The sequence below is a fragment of the Pan paniscus genome, chromosome 10, assembly GCF_029289425.2.
Source record: "Pan paniscus chromosome 10, NHGRI_mPanPan1-v2.0_pri, whole genome shotgun sequence".
Taxonomy (NCBI): domain Eukaryota; kingdom Metazoa; phylum Chordata; class Mammalia; order Primates; family Hominidae; genus Pan; species Pan paniscus.
Window position 1 is genome coordinate 73052216 of NC_073259.2, and position 24342 is coordinate 73076557.

General features: G+C 35.2%; 1 protein-coding gene across 8 annotated transcripts in view; it reads left to right on the plus strand.

The window, feature by feature from the left end:
- Nucleotides 1-24342, plus strand: part of SOX5 (SRY-box transcription factor 5) — a 1030759-nt gene that overhangs the window by 798833 nt on the left and 207584 nt on the right. For all 8 annotated transcript variants that reach the window (XM_055095845.1, XM_063593159.1, XM_055095846.2 and 5 more), the window contains 2 exons: nt 6563-6649; nt 20915-21087. In XM_055095845.1, coding sequence (XP_054951820.1) covers nt 6563-6649; nt 20915-21087 — 260 coding nt within the window. The remainder of the gene's footprint in view (nt 1-6562; nt 6650-20914; nt 21088-24342) is intronic.

Consider the following 24342-nt stretch of genomic DNA (forward strand, 5'->3'; position numbering starts at 1 on the left):
CTTGGCCTGAAGCAATATTCTCGCCTCAGCCTCCTGAGTAGCTGGGACTATAGGCCCACCACTGTGCCCAGGTTATTTTTTGATATTTCCTAGAAGAACTTGGTATGTCCAGTGGCCGACTAGCTGTAATACTTGACTAAGGGGACTGTTAAGGGGCCTTCTGGTTTTTAGTGTACAAATAGCTTTCCAGATATGTAAAGGTCAATATTACTTACACTGTGCTGTTTAATATTTGCTCCCTAATATTGTGTAGATATGCAGCTATTGTCAACATGAATTGAACTCTTACTGATATATGATTTCCAGATTTAGCTCAATCTTCCCCTCAAAAATAATTTTATTATACGTAACTTAATAAATAGAAACATATTAAATTGTAATTAGCCTTTTGAAGAAAAATAAATTCGGTTAAATAAATGCACTAACTTGTATTTATTCTTCAGTTTCCTGGGGCTACCAGATGAAAGCTTCCAAGAGTAGAACATCAAGTTAACAGTACCTAATTTAAACAGATTATCGAGTTAACAATACTTAGTTCTAAAACAGATTAGCCCCCAGTACCACCTATCAAATAATTACTAATTTAAGCTAGACAAAGTGAATAAAATAGAACTACAATTTCATTTTTCAAGAGTTTGGCCGTCTATTTAAAAAACTTTGTGGTAGTATGTGATATACTGTTAAGAACACTGAACTGGAAATTGGACTGCAAGTTCTGCCTTTATATAGGTTTGTGTTATTAGGCAAGTTATTTAGCATCTCTAATTGGTACTTTTTTAGTCTGTAAAATGAAAAGTTTGGTCTAAACCAGTTATTACCCAAATCGTATTGAGCCATACACACGGTCATCTCCCAACACTAATTTCCTTGGTCAAATATTTTAAAAATACTATATAATCTGTAACTAGTTTAAAAGTTACCAACCTGTTAGTACCTAAAATGATCTAAATCTTGTAGAGAGGAAATATAAATTTGTTTAGTGTTAATTAGATTTGCATGACAATCGAATGCGTGTGTTGTTTTAGTTTTAAGTAGCCAAACCATTTATGTTCCATTTATGTCAGATATATGTTTTCCTCAATTGCTTTTATGAAGTGCTTATCTCAATGATATATAAAGACCTTTTCAGCTCTATAATTCTTATTTTATGGCATGAATAGTCTACATGTGCTTTTACTTTCTTACTTTGAAGGAGATATTGGTATATTTTGAAATCTAGTTACCTCCAGAAGACAACTTCCATTCCTCAATGTGTACACTATCACATGTCAAGAATAACACAGCTTAGTTTAAGCTGCAAAATTAAAGTATCAACAGTGATAGGTTTGGTATAACCTAACTCCTGTGACTTTGTTTAAAAGTCAAATATCATACATAACGTACTTTTTGTTTGTTCGATTTTTCAATGAGCTCTGCCACAGCAGCTGAAGGGAGATTAAGGAAAAAAACCTACATAAACACAAAGCAAATACCTGAGCTTGTGTGTAAAGCTACTGCACTGGAGCAAATGTGGTTTAATTCTTGGCACTGGCAGCTTGTTGGAGAATTACAATATGTTGGCATGAGTCTCTAGGTCTCATTGTTCCAGATGAGGGAGTTGGTCTTAAGAGTGTTTGGCACTGAAGGGAAAAAGGAGTGAGAGTTATAGGGAATGAACAGGCCCTAAAGAGGCAGGATGCTGTTGTAACAATGGCTGGCACAGTTGGGGGGGCCATTCACTGATGGGGATTGCCATAGGCATTGATGTGAAGAAGCATATGTGAGCAAAAGAGGCAAGAGTGAGAAGGGAAAAGCAAGCAAATGTATCAGAAGGGTCCTGTTGGCAGAAAGAAACAATAGCGAGCCAATTAGACTCATCTTAATGTTAGTGTGTTGATGATGAAGGGTATATTTTATTTTGAATTTGTCTTATATCCGTCCTATTTCCTAACTTTATTTTCTTTTTTAAAATATAAGCATTTACCTTTCCCCTAAAGAGACAGATCCTTAAATTAAGAGAACCTGGTTTTGTATTCCATCTGTTCTACTTACTGATGAGCTGATGTTGGGCAAAGCATCTTTCTGAGCCTTAGTTTCCTCATCTGCAAAATGGATATAACAATTATATATGCCACTGACAAAATTGTATCTGGCAGCATTCTGTAAATGGAAATGCTATGCAAATAATGATTATTAACTCACACTTATTTTTAATATAGGGAGCCCTAGTTCTTACTTTGAAGGTAATCATGATATTCCAGTACTTGGGAGAATGAACTCTCAGGAGGAGGAGTTTTCAGGAGACTCTTTTAGAGTTAAGTGAAAAACATGACACATCTTAAAATGAAAATAGAAGAAACTCATAAATACATACATCTACTGGGTATGCACAAAAATTTAAAAAAAATTAAAGGAAACTCCAGAATTTGAACATTTGCAAATAACTAGGCACCCCACATACCATATTCATAGTACAAAATACGATTCTATGCTTATGCATTTTAAAAATCTTATTTTAGAAAATTAAATATTTAATAGATAATTACTATCTATTCACTTCATAAGCAGTGAAGCAGCATTTACACTTACATAATTGTGTCAAATTTCACTTTACTCATATTCACACGTTAACAAACAGGTGTATTGTAAATATTGGGCTTCTGCCATTTGGTCCTTTACATTTTGAAACATGCATTTTCTACCATATCTTTACCATTTTCAGAGAAATTTAATCACTGCTACATGTCCATTCATTGTGCTCATTATTATGAGATTATTTCTTACTGTTATTTCAAGAACTACCAGTGGAAACTAGCAGTTAGTAGAGTATTGAATGTGGATTTTTTTGAAGCTCTTTGCTTTACAGAAATTCAGAGAGAGGGGTGAAGCGGGTGAAATGATGTCTTATGATCCCCTTCCCTTGTCACTCCCACAGGCCAATCTAGCCAGTGTCACTGTCTTGGAGAGAACCCAGGTTGTTTGAGTTATAGCCCAATATTCCTTCTACTATATAAGTAAAATTAATTTCATTGTATATCTCTGCTATATACTTATAGGTTGTCACTAAATTATCCAGAATCTTAGAGTGCAAGGCATATAATTGGACCACACCCTGAAAACAAAAACTGTAAAAAAGCCTACCTTTTAATTCCACAGTTGCTGCTCATACATATGTGTTACCCTAGAACATTTATCAAGTTTTTACTTCATCTATCCAAGGGAGTTAGTAAGAATCGTTTTTCCTACGATCCAGAACTGTTTTGTAGATTAAATGAGGGAGAGTGTGTCTGTGTGTGTGTGTGTGTTTTGTGTTGCCATAACAGAATAACACAGACTGAATGATTTATAAAGAAAATAAATTTATTTCTCACAGTTCTGGAGACTGAGAAGTCCAACCTCAAGGTGCTAGCATCTGGTGAGGGCCTTCTTGCTGCATCATCCCATGGTGGAAAGCAGAAGAATAAGGGAGTGCACACACGAGAGACAGACGGAACTTGTACCCTGAAGCCTTTCTATAATCAGCCTTAATCCATTCATGTGGGTGGAGCCCTTATGACCTAAATACCTTCCATTAGGCCTCACCTCCCAACACTTTTGGATTAGGGGTTAAATTTTCAACACATGCTTTTGGGCGGACCCATTCAAACCACAGCAATGTATGTGCTGCAAAGAACAAAGATTTTGGGATCCAATAGGTAGAATTAAGCTCCACATTGGGCAAGTCATGATAACTTCCTAAGTTTTGGTTTCTTAAATGGTAAAACAGATGTACCAATATCTAATTCAGCAGATTACTGTGAGCAGTCTGAGATACCACATGTGAAGGACCTGGTACCTTGCTTAGCACTTAGCCCTCTAAATAGTAGCTATTATTATCATTTTGTTGTTGATAAGAGAGTTAGGAATGTGTAGGAAAAAAAAAAAAAACTTAGTTCAAGACCTCAATTCTGCCCATTACATTTTGAGGAACCTCAGAGCAATTCTCTTTTTTCTTTTTGCTGGTGCTGCTTCATCTCTTTAAACCCGTAACATGGATGTTACACAATCTAAGTCTTCATTTGGTTATTACCATTAAATGAGAGAATACAGATAAAAACCTCTAGCATAGTTTCTGGCACATAGGCTGCTAAATAAATGTATTTGAATCTGAATTTAAAGTATATACCTCATCTAAGTTGTAAGTATGAGTGTCTTTATTCATCCACAGACATGACAACCGTGATTTAGATATGTTTCTGATTTTACATTTTCAAAATAACTTAGTCTTAAAGAAGTTATTCTTTTTTTTTTTTTTTTTGTAGTGTGTGCTTAGAAGTCAAGTACTTGAACAAACTGGCTCTGTTTACCAGCCTTATATCTTTATGCTAGTTAATAAAGAGGCCTGGAATGTTCTGCAGGTTTCAGAAATCTGGCTGCTGTTTCTTTAACTCTGCAACTTAGACAGAAGACTTCTGTTTCTTTATGAGCACACTACAGTGAATATTTTGTCTAGCTGCAGGGGAAAAGCTTTGTCATGGACTTTGCAGACAATAGCCTTAAAAGTAAAATGGTCTGCTTTTGGTGCCTGGAGGTTCAGGGGCCTATTGTTAGTGCACAATGGATTTCTATTGCTGCATTCCTGCTTTGCAAAGGTTTGTTAGCTTTTAATGACTGACAGTACTCTATTGCAAATACCGTATTGGCTGTGCCCTGTTTACATGCTACTCAAGAATTTTTGTAGAGTGCTGGAAAAAAGAAACAGTGGTGTTTGTTTGACCTACTCTGATAAGGTTTAAGAAATAATTTTACTCTCAAACTGTTTACTGGGAATGTAGAAATGTTGGAAGTCCTTGCGGAAGTATTTCAAAGTTACTTTTAAAGCGTCAATGAAGAGAAATACTGGTTATAATATGAAGATATTTACTCTGTTTTATGACTCCTAGAGTTGCTGTTAATATTCTGAACCAATACCATATAGATATTGGGATATTTTAAGAAAAATTAAAAGTAAATTTTTCGGTATTAATTCCTTAAATGTGAAAAATAGAGCTATGTATTTTGTTCCGAGGGAAAAAATCCATTTTTCATTCATTCATTTCAACTGCATTCATTCATTTCAAATTCATTCCGTAGGTAAATGTGCATTTATGAAGTTGTTGTAAGTGCATATACATATTTGCATATATGTATATATGTATACATATAGACTATGTAAAAGAGTAATCATTCAGAGCTTTTCACCATTTTATTTTCCACAAGTTTCTGACATGTGAGACAGAAGTGTTCCATATTGTTATTTTTTTTTCCAAGGAAAATTGCACCTCTGCTTTGTTGAAAACTCCACACAGGCTTTTTGACTCTGCTAGCTGATCGCTGTAAAGATGGGGCCCTGGAAAAAGTAGACAGCATTAACTAAACGTGATGATGAAAACTCTCTAAAATGCATCTTACTGTGGGGAAAATTAACCAGTTTCTAATAATATTACGGTCTCTAGGCCAGACGGTCCCTTTGATAAGTTAACATGTACTCCCTTTATGCTCCTAGTAGGGAGTAAACAAATGCCTGAACAAACACACATACACATAAACACCAATGTGGAGAATGGCAGTGTGTGTCCTTGATCTATATAATAAGTGTGGGTATTGTTATTTAGATGGAGCATACTGGGACACTTATCTTTTAGTACATTCCATTTTCTAAGTGAATGCTGCGCTAATCGCGGGATTGAAAGCCATTGTAATTGTGTATCCATCTAAGTGCTGACAAGAATATACAATTATATTGTTTGAAACTGAGTTTAATGTTTGGGAGTTTTTATTGGCATTTATATTTACTTATACATTAAAGTTCAACACAAAAGGAAAGGTCAAAACCTATGTTATATGTAGAAACAAATACCAGACTAAAGCAGCACCTTGCTTTCTAAAATGTGTGTGCCCTGTCCGAATACAGGGCATTTTAAAAGAGCGTGATACAAATCTGAAATAAGCAAATAATAGGTTTCCATTATAGGCAGCATTCCTCACTTTTCTAGATTTTCCAATCTTTTTAAAGCTTCTTTTATACCAATTTTTTTTTTTTTGTTTTTTTTTATGTTCGCAGTACTGGCAAATCTTACCACAGTGTGCTTACCGCCACACGATGTTAAACACATATTATAAAGTGCATGTAATTGTAAACACACAGAGGGATATAATTACATGTAGCAGATTTAAGAGCTAATTCTTTGCCTTTTTTTACTCTGCATTTTATCAACATAATTATTTTTTGACTGCAGACTAACACCCTGAAATTGACAAGCATCCATTATAGCAAGAATTTGTTCACTAAATTGAAAAACAATGAACTGCAAGGTTTATGTGTACCCATTGTCATAAAGAATTAGTATGGCTTTGTTCCGCAAGAGGAAAAAGCTAATGATTTTGAAACAGCAGGTGACAAAACACATTCTTTTTTTCCACCCCTGTTATCAGTTTTTTGATGAAGCCATTATGAAGTGGGGCTGGGATAGGGATGGCCTTATTTTTAGCAGATAGACTTTTAATGAGCTCCATTGTAAGGAGAGTCATGTTGATTTGCTCACTTCTTTTTTTCTTTACTTAGAAACCCCCAGTATTGAAAAACTACTCTCAAAGGACTGGAAAGACAAGCTTCTTGCAATGGGATCGGGGAACTTTGGCGAAATAAAAGGTAATATGGTGTGATTGTTTTTATCCAAAATGTACCAAAATGAAGTTGATATTCAGAAATAGTAATGGTGATAAAGTATTTCTGCCCTCACCTCTTCTGCTTCTTGCATTCTCTGTGTTTAGGGTTTCTTCTTTCTATCTTGAAGGAGGATGTAGCAGGGTTCTTATATTCTTTCTTTGTTTGTGCCTTATGGAATAAATGATATGTTGTTTTCAACAGAATCACCCCACTATACCTCTAACAGGCTCCGATTTTCATCATTAAAATTAAATTAAATTATTTTAAAAAATTAAATTATTTTATAAGTAAGAATGTACCTATAGCAAGGTTAAAAACTGTATTTTATAAGATTTTGTACATTGTACATATAAGAAATATGGGTGTGTAGAGCCTAAATTTAAAACCAGAAATGATGAATGGGGAGAGCATAATAAAAGGTTGTTTTGTACCAGTCAAGGTAACAATTTGTTTTGGTTTTATTTGAATCAGCAATTACATCCAGCTAAGAAAAGTTCTATAAAACTATTCATATCTTAATAAACTCCTACTAATAACAAGGGGAGAAGATTTAATTTCCTCATATAAAATAAAAGCAAATTATCCTTTCAATTAATTTAAAAGTATGTTTTCTCAAAACACAGTAGGCAATCTATGGTTTTCTGTTTGTTGCTAGTAGGACACTTAAGATTCTGAGTTCTACAGTAGGATTTTAAGAAAATCAAGATACTTACTCATCCGTATAAAATATTTAGTTATATATTACTGTGTACATTTTTGGTAGAGGCTGAATATACATTTAAGACATCACTAGATTTATATTATTATACATGTAGAAATAGGTGTATAAATAACTTTTTTGCATATGTGTGTCTGTGCAAGTGTTTTCCCAATGAGAGAAGCAATTTTCTCTCTTAAGGCTTTACTCCATCAGTGTATCCTGGAGAAAGGCAAAGCATCGGTCTTAAATGTTTGGCCTACATGACATTAACATCTGGATATCTAAAAACTTCCAGAAAATGTTTGGCTGAATATTTCACTTTCCATGCAGATCATTTGGAATTACATGTATTTAGGCTATGATTACTTGTGAAAGGGTGATGAGAAAATGAATTGGTGCTAATCAACAAATTCAGTAACCAAATTCTACAATGGAATCAAATTCAAATGAATGAGAATCAATATGCCTTAAAGAGCTTGAAGAGAAAGTTTAAGGAGAACTGAGAAGTTTCATCTTCAGAGGCGGCAGGTCCTTGATATTATTTTGATGGATTTTAACCCATTTACCCCTGAGGCATAAGATGCATTCTCCAAGGTTTTTTATTCTCCTCTGACCTAGGTAATAACTCAGAGTGGAGCAGCGAAGACTGCCTTTTCCAAGCCTTCTGATCTCATTCCAATGGAGGACAAACATTTTTTCCCTCCCTCGTTTTCCTTCACAAGTCAAACTTAAAAGCAGCAACAGCAGTGATGACAAGCTTAGAGGAAAGCTCAGCTGTCCCTTTCAGGCTTGCCTTGGGGGTTAGTTTAGGAAGCTACAGTACAATCACAAAAGAAGTTTCTGTCTTTAATTTTGAGTTTTTTAAGCTTCACATTCAGAGTACAAGTTAGGTTATTGTCCTCTGGTTCTGTTCAAAACACTGTTTTCTGATGCATTTTAAAAGCAACTGTAGGTCTTTCTTCTGTTCAGGGCATGGTTATTAGGTGTTCAACTCAGGTTTGGCAGTAAACCTAGAAAACAGCACTGGGTTACTTTTCCTACTGACTGCCCATGACAGTTGCAATTACTATCCATTGTTCATAGGTGGCTAGAAAGTGAAGAGGATACAATAGTGTGTTGCCCTCTGGGGGTAAGTGAATTTGACTTAAAGGTTCTTGTTGGGGTCAGGCACAAAGATTATGTAGGGCCCAGGAATGTAGTTTTCCTGCCACTTCAGAAGTTAGACAAGAACAGTGGCGTAGTTGTTTGGGAAGTTATTTTTTGAGGCAAATAAAGATGTAAGTCTTATGCTCTCCTATACTTGTTTAGTTGAGGGAGGGAAGAATAAGTAATTTTTTTTTAATCTGAAAATATGAATGTATTGAATTGTTATTTATGAAGGTTAATTTAAAATAATGTATTTAAATAGAACCTATGCATATGTTAGGATGTTTCCAGCCTTTACAGTATTCACAGAGTCTTGGTGTGCATGGAAACTTTTCTCCTCCATTTATATTAGCCAGTTTCCATTTAATTTTTAATTAGTTCCAGGAGATGTGTGAGTGAATAAGTGTGTGCGTGTGTGTGTGCCCTTTTCCCTTTTCTGAATATTTCATACTATAGCCAAGTGAGGACTGAGCTCTGTTTTTAAGTGCTGTTTTAAATTCCTATCAGTGAATTAGTTTCAGAGCATTTGGACAAATATTACAATCATAGCTTGGAAGGGTTTAGAGAAGTGTTTCTTACTATTAATATTCAAAAAGTAAAAAATGATAGACTTTTTAAAATAGGAAAAATGAATAGCATTTGATTTGGAGAGTTTAGCTATCAATTAATGGTTGTCATGCCCACTTAAAGTCAATCTCATTTTTCAAGAAAGAATGTGAGTTAGTAAAGGTCACCTACTTCTAAGAGCATAAAGTTATTTTTCATGTTGGATTATTTTACCTGTTAGAATTCATGCCATTTTATGCTCTGGTACTTTGGAAATGTGAATTAGGTTTTAAAGTTACATTAGAAACAATCCTCTAGCAAACACATAAAAAGGACACTCGATCTGGTTTTGCAGAACAAAACAGTTTGACTGAAAAGTTCTGCCAACAACAGTCAATATATGCTATAAACTGATTAGCTGCCCAAAAGAAGTATTTGTTTCTTCTTTACTTATAAGCGATGTAGTATAACTGGTCAGTTTACAGATTCTTTTGCCCTTATCTGTAGCAGAAGCACTGAGTAACAATAATGTGAAAGGTGAAGAAATACCTTTTAGAGTCTCATAGTTATTGAGTGCGGAGGGAGAAACAATGCCTTTACTCCAGTTGGCAACCAATAGTCACACACAATTTCAGCTAGCATGAAATTCCATTACACCGAAGGTCATTCATTGCATTGGTACCTCACCTGAGGATAGTATCTGGGGATCCACGTCGGCTTTAACTAATCTAAGCAGATCATTTGTTTTTCAACAAAGTAATTGCAAAATTTGTATTTTGCTGACTTAATGTTTATTTGTAGAATTATAACACAAATATCTGCATGCAAAATACTCTCAATTGTTTTTATCTTGATAAAAGCAGAGCTGTGTACGGGAGGTTCTCTGGCCAAGTCACTTAAAAAAATTCTAGACCAGTTTCTCTACCTGCCTTATTTCAAGAGTTTTTTAGAGCCTGGTTTGTTTCCCCTCAGAATCTCTGATGGATTCTTCTGACCCTGGTCACGGTGCATTAATTCAGGCCCACAAACTGTTGAATCTGTTTTTAGCAAAAGTGCCAGGGGCATTTGATATAATTCAACAAATGGTTCTTTTGCAAGGCTATAATTTTGTGTATTCTAGAAGAAGGGCTATAAAGGCAAACACCAAACACTTCTAGAACTGCCAATAAGGGATTCAGGGAGATAATCCATTCAGCAATACTATGGCCTTTCAGAGCTCATGAATTAAAGACATGTGCAATGTAGATTCAGTGTGTGGATTAAAGTAGATAATCTTTTAGGTGGCATGTAAATGTTTGAGATAGAAGATGTATAGAGTCAGTCAGTGGCTTGAAAGGGATAATTATGTCTAAATAACATTAGATGATTTGAAAAAAGCAGGCTTAGAATAGGAATCAGATCCCAGGTAAAAAATCTAGTAAGGGATCCTATAAGTTTTATAAATTTAAAACATGGAAACTAATATTCAGCATTTCAATATGTAAGGGTTCATATCACTTCAAAAGTTGTTTCAAACATATTCTTTTAAAATCCAGTAAAGATTTAAGAATCATGTGGTTTACGAATAGTAATCTTGTTATTATTACATTTGTACATTAACCTAAAACATGCATATCTGCACATTTTTACAAAGGGGTTGGAAATGTTTATTATTTTCTGAGAGAACTGTTGGATCTGGAATTTGTTCAATACAAGAGTCAGCCACAAGGAAGGTACACAACATGTAGTCATTTACTTCTAAATAAAGTAAATGTTTAATGTTTTTAATCTAACTAAGCTTATTTTATAGTTCCTCTGTAGTTGCTTATGAGTAATGTTTTCACTTTTTGTAAAAACTATTTCACAAGAACTAAAGAAAGACTGCTGGCGCGTAGAATATAAGTTTTCAAAATAAGTTTGGCAATGTCTGTAAAAGCAAAGAGTGAGTACATTTTCTATAAACCAGTGATTTGCTCCATCTCATGACGCCAGTGTCCTCATGCCAGTGTGTAAATACAGCTAGTGATCAGAAGAAAAGGATAGGTCACTGTATCTCAATTGAGCTGTATATTGACAGTCCAGTTGACAATTAGGAAATTTTATATACTTTGTACTTCTTAAGGTACTTAATAATGTGTGTTTTAAACATAAGGTTAATCAAATACTAAACTCTTACATATTTAATCTGGGCTTTATATTGGAAAAAATGCTCTCCTCAACATGTTTCTCATTTAAAAATGCATTCATTCATTTAAAAAAATTGCTTGTTTGAGAAGCATAAAGATTCTAAAATTAAAATGATTATAAACACATTATTTGTTTTCTTGTAGATATGAATTCCAAAGCTTGTTTAAATACTCTCCAGACTATTGGGTAATGCAATTAACCTAAAACCTTTTCCTGTTTTGTACTAAAATTTACTAGGAAAGCATGGTGTAGCCACAGTGATTTGATGTTATGTGGACTGATTCTTCCAAGTACTTGTGGAAATTGGGCTACCACTTTTGGTTTATTTCCTCATCTACTCATTTTTAAAAAGTTGCCGATTATGATTTATTGCCTGCCACTTAGTGAACATCTTCTTACAGGCACTGCATAAACATCTTTCTTACAAAATTACTGTGACAACATTATTTAATTCTGATTTCACATATGAAAAAATTGAGACTCAGAAATTAATTATCAAACACCACATACTCTAGTTGTGGCAGAGTCAAAATTTGAACTTAACTTCTCACTGCCTTTAAGGCATGTGTGTTTTTATGTAATGCTTAGCAGCCTGTCTTCAACAGAGTTTGACTGGGTAATCTCTAGAATCTAGAATTAAAACTGGAGAACATTTCTAGACCTACCAAACCTGGATGAAGAACTTCTGTGATTTGCATCCAAGATACTCTGTCCTTAGATCTGTCCCTAGCACACACACATTCAGTTTTGTATTTTTCCCTGTTTACATATTGACCAGCCCCTTGTAGACTACCTAATATTCTGTTGACTCAAAGTTTGGAATGTAGTGCATATTTGAGGAAGCAATGACAAGTGAAAAATGCCATGTTTTGGGATAACTATTATTGACTACATTCCAAATGCAGCAGATTTAATATGATATTTTAAAATAATGGTTTTTATATTTCAAGTACAATAAGTAAGTGAATGGAATAGTTTTGGAAAAAGTTCCTAAAATTACAGTCTCCGTTAAAAGGTAACATTTTTTAATAATATGTTTTATAGAGCAATACTTTTTTAAAAAGGTAACAAGAATAACCCTTTCACTCACTATAGAAATTATAATGCATACATCTCTTTCATAATGTCCCAGAAACAAAACATCTACCGTGGGGCAACAGTGGTGAAGTCTATAGCTACTTGTTCATTATTTTATTCACTCTAATGGTGTCACCCTTAACATGGAAAGTTTTCCACATTAGATATATTTAAATCTAAGCCAAGGCCCACCTTTTAAGATACTGAAGCAAAAACAACAACATTATCATATCAAAAGAAATCATAAACATATTTAAAAAGGTAAGAATACTTATAGTATTAGGGTACAAGAAGATGTCAATTAATTTATACTCAGTCATGTAATGAACTATATTATTCCTTACGTAATTTTAATTGATTCCAACTTCTGACGGGTGTCTATATTGCAGTAAAGAATATGTAGCTAAATTTTGTCAAAGTCTGATTAAATTCTTTCTTAATGTAAAGAACTAAATAATAGATGTTTGCATGTAGGATAACCTAACAAATACTCCTTTTATGAGCTGTAATAGTACCATTTTTATTTAGCCTTTTTGATGAGGGGAGGTCTACCTTTTCTCTTTTTGTTGGATAAGAGTGCTGCTGAAAGAAGCTTCCATTATAAATTTAGACTAACTTAGTTTTTATTCGTTTTATTTTCAGTTTATTCAACAAAGGCTGTTATCTGTCTTGCCATGTGGTAGCTCTGGAGATATAATGGTAGCAAATACCATTAGTATTTAGTAGACAGATTCCTGCCCTCCTAGAGCTTATAGCCTAGTAGTAGTTCTTCATTAGGCGGAATATTAAAAGGCAATACAATGAATGATTTTTAGATGTTTCAAGTGGAATACCAGTTGAAAGTGACATTTCCATAAAAAAATTAAACTAAGTAAAGTCTTGTTCAAATTGTAACACTAGTAGTCTGACAAACACAAATAATAAAACAAACAAACCACCCTGGCACAGATTTTCACTTTGAAACAAATAATTAAATTTTTGGTAAGTTTTTTGAGGGAAGAAACGTAATTAGTTTATTTTTAGCTCTAAACTTCTAGGACATTTTTTTCTAAAGTGAGTTTACTTGTACTTTTTCTTTATTTGGACAATAGTTCCCAATGGTTTACTTTGATTTTGATGATTTGATTTCAAGCCATTTATCTATTTCATTTGTGTGGAGTAAAACAATATTGGGGAAATAGCAATTTTCATGTATTTTTTCTTATTATTTCAATGTTTTTGAGATCATCTTTAATTCAACCCTGATGAGGGTCATTCCTGTGCATAAAATTGTACATTATCAGCTAATCAAGGACTTTTCTTTGTTCTTAAGTTTATTTATTTTATTCACTCAACAAGTGGTCATATATCTGTATAAAGGTATCCACTATGTGTTAGGCATTATTCTATAGATACTGGAAATACAGTGTTGAACAAAACAAATTATAATAGTGTCCTATTATCATAAAGCTTATACTCTACTGGGAGATACAATAAATAAATAACTATATCAATAAGAATATAACATATAATGCTAACTACTATAGTATAAAAATTGGGTGATGTGATAGAAAGTGAGATGTGATTGCTTTTATAATTCCAGTGGTCAGCGAAAGCCCTCCGAGGAGCTGGACTTCAAGTTATTACCTTGGATAGATTTGATTGTATTCTTTTTTTTTTTTTTAAATCTCTTTCATTTAAATTTAAGCTATCTGAAGGCATGCATTCTTTTCTGGCTTGTTCTCTTAGTATCCTCAACACTTAAAAACAGTATGAGGCACATGGGAGCTGCCCTGTGAACACATGCTGAATGAATTAAAGAAAAAAGCCAGTCATTTTAAGAGGAAGATTTTGCTCCACCAGGAGAAATTTGACAATGTCTGGAGGCATTTCGGGGCATTGTAACTAGGAGTGAGGGTCCCACCTGCATCTAGAAGATGGAGGCAAGACCACTCCCCATGAAAATTGTCTGGCCTAAATATCAACTGCGCTGAGGTTGAGAAACCTGGGTCTGGGCGAAGAGTCTTCTGAGGGTAAAAGTTAACATTCAAAGGTCCTGTGGTGGGAGCAAGTTTGCATATTGGTATTAGAGGAACTCAAAGAAGCATATTGACAAAAGAGAAAATGGGAAGAGGTAATGTCAGGGAAGAAGGCAAGGGCCACACCATTCAGGGCTTTGTAAGGGTAGGAGTTTGCATTTTATTCCATGTGCAGAATAAAGCTTTGAAACAGTTTTATACAGCCATATGGCATGACTTGATTTACCTTTCTAAGCAGATAACTATGAACGTTTGTTTGGAGAATGGATTTTAGTAAGGAAACAAGTAGAAATAGAGACAATGACTAGAAAGCAATTGTTGTAGTAAAGGCAAGAGATGATAGTGGCCTGGATTAAGGAGTAATAGTGGAAATGAGATACAGAGACTGATTTATAATATGTTCTAGGGTTGATCAATTTCCAATGAATTATATAGGGAAGATGAGGTAGACAAAAAATGAACACCTGGATTTTGACTAAGCAATGTATGGATGGTGTATTAGTCTGTTTTCACGCTGCTGATAAAGACATACCCGAGACTGGGCAATTTACAAAAGAAAGAGATTTAATGAACTTACAGTTCCACATGGCTGTGGAGGCCTCACAGTCATGGAGGAAAGTGAAAGGCACTAAACATGGCGGCAGACAAGAGAAGAGAACTAGTGCAGGGAAACTCCCCTTTATAAAATCATCAAATCTTGTGAGAATTATTCACTATCACGAGAATAGCACGGGAAAGACCCACCCCCATGATTAAATTACCTCCCACCGGCTCCCACCCACAGCACATGGGAATTGTGGGAGCTCAATTCAAGATGAGATTTGGGTGGGGACACAGCCAAACCATATGAGATCATGATGTCTTTTGCTGAGCTGGCGATGACTGAAGCTGGTTCCCTTCCCTCATGACTTTGTCTCATTATATTAAGGCATCTGACATGTGCTGCTTCTATGGAATACAGAAGTATAAATGACTGCTATGCCTGCAGTTTTTAGGCAGGAAGAAGACTGAAACAATATTTTTGTGTCTTACTTCAGTTATCTTTCATTCTAAGGGGACTGGAACAGGACTAGCATAGATTAAAAACATACAAGAATGCAAATAACTGAAACATGAAAATAACTATCAGTCACACACAAGTGAACTCATGACATTAGCTATCTGACTCAGATGGAACAAGTTCATATATACATGACTGTGTCTCCATAGGGTTATACACTATATAGACACACACATATATAAGTTATGACTCTTAAAAACCTGAATCTAGGTGAATAAAGAGTAGCTCCTTTTTTGCTGGGAGGCCTCTGGAGTACTCCAAGGATCTAGTTAATATTCCTTCCACTTTTTTAAAGTCAAGGATGTCTTGTGACTCTTGCTACTTTCTCCGCTGTTCACAGACCACTTACTAAGTCCTCTCTAAGCACTTGGGGATGATCATGAAGAATGTGATAATTTAGAGATGAAGCCGTGGGATGGACTTCTTCATCTCAGTTTAGTACTTTTGTAAAAATGGTGAAGATTTCTTTTGCAAAAGCTTATTTTTTTGGCTCAACTCTCTTAAGCCAAAACTAGAATTCCTATGCATGCTTAAACTTGAGAATGGTTTAAAGGGAAGCGACTGTATTCTTTATGTCATTCATTAAACGGTGTTAGATGATTTGCTATATGCAATACATATGCTATTTACCATTACCTGTAGTAGATAATGAGGATAGAAAAGTCCATCATTTACAGTTGCTGCTATTGCAGCTACCTCTCCTGACTTTGGGAGAAAAATGTGAACATAAGATAATACAATGCAATGATTCAATACTATAATAAAGATCTACACATATGCTGTGTAGATTCCCAAAGAAGAGAACAACTGTTATCCGTGGAAATCAGGAAAAGAGCCACAAAAAACAAGATACATGAGCTGGAGCATGAAGAATGAATGTTTAGGGAGAGACTGGCCCAGGCAAGGCACTTGTTAAGGATGGCATTTGCAAGTGCTCAGAGTGGTGGTGGTGGTGGGATAATGTTAGAACATTCAGTGTGGCTAGAATTTAGGATGCACAGAGGAAGTGGGACAAGTAGGTGATATTTTGAAGGACCTCGTTAATTTGCAATGATGACTTGACAGTTTTTTCTGAGGCCAATGGGGAGCAATTGGAGGTCTTTAAACAGGGGAAGTGACAGGACTAGACTCTGACATGATATGACTTTGTTATCTAGGAAGGTAATTTTGGTACCAGTTTTAGAGGATAGATTTGTACAGAGATCAATTGATGACAGGAAGTTCTATTTTAAAAGTTCTATTTTAAAAATTTATTACAAAAATTCATGAAAAAAGATGACAAAAATGGCAGTGAAGATAGAGAAGGCAGGATGGAAAAAGTGCTCTCTCTAAGTCAGTACAACAGTATTTATGTTATGTTATCATTTGCGTAAAAGGCATTCTTATGGGTTGAACTACGCACTTTCCCCTACCCACCAACCCTAATTCATATGTTGAAGTCTTAACGCCTAGAACCTCAGAATATGAACGTATTTGGAGACAGGATCTTTACAAAGGGAATTAAATTAAAATGAGTTTATTATGGTGGGTCCTAATCCAAGATGACTGGTATCCTTATAAGAAGAGGAAATTTGGACATGGGTATGTACAGACCGAGACGATGTGAACACATATGGAGAAGACAGACATCTGCAAGCCAAGGAAAGAGGCCTGGAACAGATCAACCCTGTTGACAACTTAATCTTAGACTTCTAGCATCCAGAACTGTAAGGCAATTTCTGTCTTTTAAACCACCCAGTCTGTGGTACTTTGTTATGGCAGCCGTGGCAAACTAATACAGAAATATTATTGTATATGCTTAAATCTGTGTTATCAAGGATAAGACACACGCAAAAATAATAATAGTGGTTACCTTTGAAGGGACAGTGTTGGGAGGAGATCTTTTACTATACACTTTTATCATTATTTACTAATATGAACATAATAATATTGAAAAATATAATTTTCATTAAAATTAAAGGAAAAACAAACCTATTTTGAGGAAAAATTACTGTGATTGATTAATATCAATGCAGGGATGGGTAGTTGAGAAGGAAATTGAGGATGTTAATATTTTAGAATGCTGATTGGTAATAATGCTTTAAAATTACAGGAAAGTGGTGAGTTTCACTTTATCCATGTTGAATTTTATGACTGAGATACACCCTCAGAGATACCCCATTCTGCATCTAAAAATAGGTTAATAGGGCTGGGGGACAATCTTAGGGTTGGCACATACCTTATTATTTCATTGAATGTGAAATTATGTATTTTAGAACTCAGGAGGTTAAAATCTGTAAAGCATTGTTGAAATATAGTTCTTAGAGTTTGAAGCTTGTTAGTTCAAGGATGGAAAAGGTAAAGAATGGGACTGGGGAGAATATGGGCATTCATGGGTGGCAGAAGAGGAGTCAGTGGAAAAGATTGAGATGAAAAGGTTAGCTAAGTAGGAGTTGAAATAGAATGAAATCATGTCTAGGAAGTCATGTGAGAATGCTGAAGATGCAGCAAGATGGGCTGAAGGTTCAAAAAGTTTGAAATGAATATGGACTATAAAATTAGAAATTTTGTTTTAAATTTGAAATCTTATTTATGTCTTTATGACTAAATGAAAACAAATAATTTTGTTAATCTTTCATATACTTAATGACAAAATGATATTTGTTAATTCTCATCACCAAATATATACAGTTGGCCCTTGAACAGCACAGGCTAGAATGCCACAGGTCCACTTATATGCAGATTTTTTTCCCAGCCAAACACAGATCCAAAATACAGTATTCACGGAATGTGAAACCCACCTATGCAGAGGGCTAACTTAAGTGGGTTTTGCAGGACCAACTGTAGGTGTTGAGTATGTGCTGATTTGCTTAAGCTTTTAAATTATACTTCTGCGTGTTGAGGTGAAATAAGTTTTTTCTGAGTATGGAAGTAATGTAATAATAACCATTGTGGAAAAATTTTCTAAATACAAAAATATGAATCCTAGCACTTTGAGAGGCCGAGGCAGGAGGATCATGAGGACAGGAGTTCGAGACCAGCCTGGCCAGCATGGTGAAGTCCCGTCTCTACTAAAAATATAAAAAATTAGCCAGACATGGTGGCATGCACCTGTAATCCCAGCTACTTGGGAGGCTGAGGTAGGAGAATTGCTTGACCCCAGGAGGCGGAGTTTGAAGTGAGGTGAGATCGTGCCACTGTACTCCAGCCTGGGTGACAGAACAAGACTCTATCTCAAAAAAAAAAAAAAAAAAAAGAAAGAAAAAGAAAAAGAAAAAAAGAAAAAAATTAAAATGACCTATAATTCCACCACTTAGAAATAGCTACTATTAATATGTAGCTAAATTTGCTTTCAGTCTTTATTCCTATAAACATAGACATGTGCATGCATTGAGGTGAGTATACAAATGTTTCATTTCTCTCCAACTGCTTTGAAACCTGGCTTTATATCGTAAACTAGATCCCATGTCATTAAATTTTCTTCAAAAATAATTTTTTATGGTTACAAAATACCATGGATGACCCATAATTATTTGATTATTCTTATTTGACATTTAGGTTGTTTCTAGAATTTCATTTAAAACAATTAGTAATTAACCCACATTCCTTATGATATTTTTGGACTAGATTTTTTTTTTTTTTTAGGCAGTGTATCTCACTGCAACCTCAAATTCCTGGACTCAAGTGATCCTTCCACCTCAGCCTCCCAAGTAGCTAGGATTACAGGTGCATACCACCATGCTCAGCTAATTTTTAAAATAATTTTGTAGAAATGGAGTCTTGCTATGTTGTCCAGTCTGGTCTTGAACTCTTGGCCTCAAGTGATGCTCCTTCCTGGGCCTCCCAAAACATTGGAATTACAGGCGTGAGCCCCTGCACCCAGCCTTGGGCTAGGTTTCTAAAAGCAGAATTATCCTTTGTAGGTTATGCGCATTCTAAGACATGATGTGTATTGGTATTCCTAGTGTGTATTCCTTGAAATGTGGTAGAAATTTACTTCTCTATTAACAATGTAGGAAGATGTTTATCTTGCTAGCATATGAATATTTTCATTAAGAAAATCTTCCCAAGATATATTTATATTATTTAATATTAGGATATAATAGTCATGTGGCTATTATTCATGGAGTTAGTGTTCATTCATTCTGATGGAATCCAAATATCTGAGATATAATAAATTATTAGCAACACATTATTGACTACCTGCCTTGAATAAGGATAGGCATTGATAATAAGAAAGAGCATAAGAAATGATTACTGCCTTATTCACACATTTTCTTTTCTGAATATTTCTAATCTGTGCTATATGTAAAATATGTTAGAACCCTTCTTTCTATTCCAAATGGTCGTGTAAAAATTATAAGCTACTAACTATAGCTGCTACTTCCTAAAATAGAACAAACTGTTTCAGCCTAAATTGGTAGGAGAAATGCACTGGGGTTAAGAAGGGTGACTGAGTTATAACAGATCCTTCTATCTAATTATGTATACAGGTGGCAAATGCAGTAGTAAAACAATGCTTAGTGTCTTATGTTTGAAGTGAAAATTGTAATTAAAGAGGGTGTTCTCTCCTACTGGTAGTACTTTATCATAGGGGCCTTGTCTATCTTGTGAGTTCTAAAAGAACAATTACAAGTGATACTGTTTCCTTTTCAGTGAACAGCACATATTTCTCTTATATTAAATATAAATTTTAACTTAGTAAGATTCATTGGCATGTTTTAAATATCTTGAGTGTAATATGTATTTTAAATGATTACCATGACTTCTCCAAATTTTGGATTTATGTATTAGCTTACGTGACCATAATGTGATGCTAATTTGCCAACCACATTATCTCACAATTGCTATATTTGTGTTCTCAAACTTGAATATTTGCTCAGTTAACTATATTTTATTTTTGAAGATAGACTCTGAATTGGCATATGGGGAATACGATCTAAAACTTGATTGGCTAAATAGATGTTTGCTCTCTTTTAACATAGAATTCTGAATCTTCAACTTTTTTTTAAGAAAGGGAGAATCATATCACTAATACTAATGCCTTGACCTCTTAATAACTCTGGCTATTAGTTTTTTGTGTCTTTGTCTTGCCTCCTTAATTAGATGAAAAACTGTAGTACTTAAGGCCAAGAACTGTACTTGGGACATCTTTTTATTTCCAGCGGGCCCTAGCATAGAATATTAAAAACAGTAGATGTTCAGCCAACATTTTTTTTTAACATTTACTTATAAAGTAAAAGTTAAAAAAAACTATAGATTATTACTGGTCATAAGTGTAAAAACATTCAAAATGTTTGGTCATTATGGAATTTCATTTGAAGTCCAATGTACTATCTATTGTGCCAGAGAGCCAAGTTCATTGTGGTATTTTGTAATAGGTAAATTGCCATCACTTTTTACTGTTGCGTGAAAATGTAAAAGAAGGTAGGTAATGTTTTTGTGTTTATTGAACTTTATATTTGGACTAGCTCTGTATACAACAGAGCCATTTTCATTGAAATAATTACTTTTTTTCATTTATTTTGTCTGTTTTATTGCTATATGATTTGTAGGGACTCCCGAGAGCTTAGCTGAGAAAGAAAGGCAACTCATGGGTATGATCAACCAGCTGACCAGCCTACGAGAGCAGCTGTTGGCTGCCCACGATGAGCAGAAGAAACTAGCTGCCTCTCAGATTGAGAAACAGCGTCAGCAAATGGAGCTGGCCAAGCAGCAACAAGAACAGGTGAGTAAGAACTAGCGATGCAGTCAAATTCCTCAGACATTGCTTTGCCTGCTACTTATAGGTCACTGTCCTAGGCGCACAACAATGAATAAGAGTCCCTTCCACCTCCCCAGTTAAATAAATTCGAAGGCCAAAAAAGCAAAACAAAACAAAAACCCACCCACAGACAAAACCCAGATTTTAAGATGCTTATTAACTACTTTGGTGGTAAGTAGTGTAGAAGTAATTATAATCAAGGTAAATTCTGATAAATCATGAGAAAAATACCAGAAAAGAACTATGGAGCGTCAAGAGAACATTTTCAACAAGAAGCATTTTGAAAGAATTCATTAGAGAGCTGACATTTGAGATATGCTTTGAAGAACTTGTGGGCTTCAACAAGTAAAGTGAGTTTCCAGCTGGGGGCAGGAAGTTCAGTTACAAGGCCATTATAATACTTTAAATTAAAAAGAGTGAGAATCTAAATTAGGATAATGACCATGGACAAAGAGATGAAAGGAATAAACAGGTGGAAGAGTTATGGTTAGTAGAATTCTTTGAGTAGGCAAAAGGGAAAGGAAAAGAGTTGAGCCTAGTAATAGGGAGATTGAGAATGCCATCACCAGAAACAGAGAAAGTCAGAAGAGCAAGTTTGGAAAAGAAAGTAGTTTTATGATGTTGAATTACAGCTCCTGTCAAGTTGTCCAGTTGGAGGTATGTGAGAGACAGCTGGAAACACCAGTCAGCATTTTGGAAGACAGCTCAGGTGTTTTTTAGGTTATTTACAGAGAAATGGTGGTTTAAACTCTACTGGAGGAGATAACATTCATTCATTTATTTGACTAATAGTAATCTAGTGCTTCTTATGTGCCGGGCACTGTACTAACTAATTATTGAGGCTATCTCAATTAACCAGAGAGACAAAGCCCCTAAATTTTAGTGGAAAGAAAGAGACAGATAAAGGAGCAGATAAATTAACAAAATGATATTATATAGTGATAAATAATTTGAAAAAATATAAACAGAATAATAAGATAAATGTTGATTGCTATGACAAGGCAATGCTCCTTAGATTGGGCGGCTAGATCTTTCTAAAGCTTTGGCAGTTGAGCTGAGATCTAAATGACATACAAAAGGCAGCCATGTTAATATCAGGGATAGGAGTGTTTTATGCAGAGATGTGGCAGGCTTATAGGCCTTAATTTACAGTGGTAATATTACAAGAAAGCAGAAAGGAACTAAGGGTAGATCATTGGGAGATACTGGCTTATATAGCTGGCAGAGAAAGGAAAATGAACATATGCAGAAAGAATCAGATATGGAAGTGGGGCCAGGAGTGCAATGTCATAGGAAACAAAACGGAGATTTTAAGAGGTTTTGGGGAACACTGTTAAATGCTACAGAAAAGTAATCATTCTAATATCAAATTGAAACTACTAGATTTTTCATTTAGATTCTCATTGTTGGCCTTGAAGAGTAAGGCTTCTATGGTGTTTTAGTAGCCGAAATCAGACAATAAAAACTGGAATGTACATAGTAGGAAAATGGAGGCAATGCCTATGAACTATTAGTTAAAAAAAATTGGTAGTAAATACAACGTAAGATAGAGGGGAGGTGACATAGTTTCAGCTTACAGATAAGTATGGCCCTCTTTTTCATGGCTAAGTCCTTTTCCTGTTCCATGTTCTGGGCATAGTCCATTCACCATCCCAGGTGGAGGATGGCCACTATTTAATATCTGTGTGTCTATACATCCCTGTAAAACCTTCTAAACATCTTTCAAAGTGTAAGCTAGCAGGGTTGAATGGCATGAAGAAATACTCAGTTTATGTTTGAGGAGCTCCTTTTTTCCACCCCCTTATTTCCATTGTACTCTTCTCTACTTGGTGGTTGAAGTCTGCTTAAAAGATGTTCATTTTATTTTTAATGAAATGCCTAATCACTTTCATTAAAGATATATTTGGCTTGTTTTTGGGTATGGCCCATATGCCTCTTGCTTTATCCCCATGATAAAAGAGTTCAGAATGCTTGCCTGTAACAGTATAAAACAACACCACTCTTTTCTTGTCCTTAACTCTCAATCTTTCAGTCAACTGAATTCTGGAGAATCCTAGGAGCTTCAGAAAATGTAGCTTGGCTGGGGATATTTTTTGTAGATAACCCCTATTTGCTTTGGTGGGTCTGAGGGCACACATGTCCTGAAAGATCTAAGCAATGACTGATGGAGAGGAAGCTTCTTTCTTATCTCTTTCACATTCTAGCCCATCCCTGAATATTATAAAAGGATTCTAGAATCCTTTGATTCTAATACTTTCCCAAGACCTCTGACATTCTCCTTGGAACTTTACAAACCCCTAGGTTCTTCAAGAATTTCTCTCCTGTATTGGAGAGATGTCCTGCTGTGCTGCCTCCACAGCCTGAGAGAAGATCCCTGGTGATAGCTACAGGTCATGTTTCTAGAGCCCATTCAGCTCTCCCAGCACTTCTCTACCATACATGACAGGCATGCACAGTTACCACTCTGTGGTGGCAGATCTATTCATGAAAGACATTTAATACTTATTATTTAAGGGTCAGGGCAGGTTCATCTTCTCCTGTAGTCTTTTTCTGACACTCCTCCCAGCACTCCCTACTGAGTGTAGAATGTCCCCATTCTATGTATTCTAATACTTCTGGTATAGCTGTTACAAAAGCTAAAGGACCTGTTTACTGATGAGCCTTTCCCCCAGATTCTGAGCTCCATTCCACATTCATCTATTAGATAAATATTCATTGACCACCAATTTGATGCCAGGTTTTGTTCTAGTTAGTGGGAGTAGAGTGGGGAAATAAAACAAACAAAAATCCCTTGTGTACTGAAATCTAGTTGGGAAGGATAGACAATAAGTAAACCAGTAAACTCTACGTTGCTAAGTATTATGTTGAAAACTTATGCAGGGCATTGGAGATGAGGGTATTATCTATGGGAATATGTCCTTTTAAAATGGGTGCTCAGGGAAGACATTTTTGACTGAGAACATTTGAGCAGAAACCTGTAGGAAGTGTAGGAGTGAGCCATGGGGCTGTCTAGGCAGAGTATTCCAGAAAGAGGGAAAAGTAAGTGCAAAGGCCCAGAAGCAGGAGTATCCTTGGGAGGCAGGAGCATCCTTGGTGTGTACAAGAGGCAGTTAGGAATGCAATGTGGCAGGCATGAGGTGATAGGGGATGAGATGAAATCAGAGAGGTAGCAGGAGACCAAATCTTATAAGGCCTTGCAGGCATTATATGTACACCGGC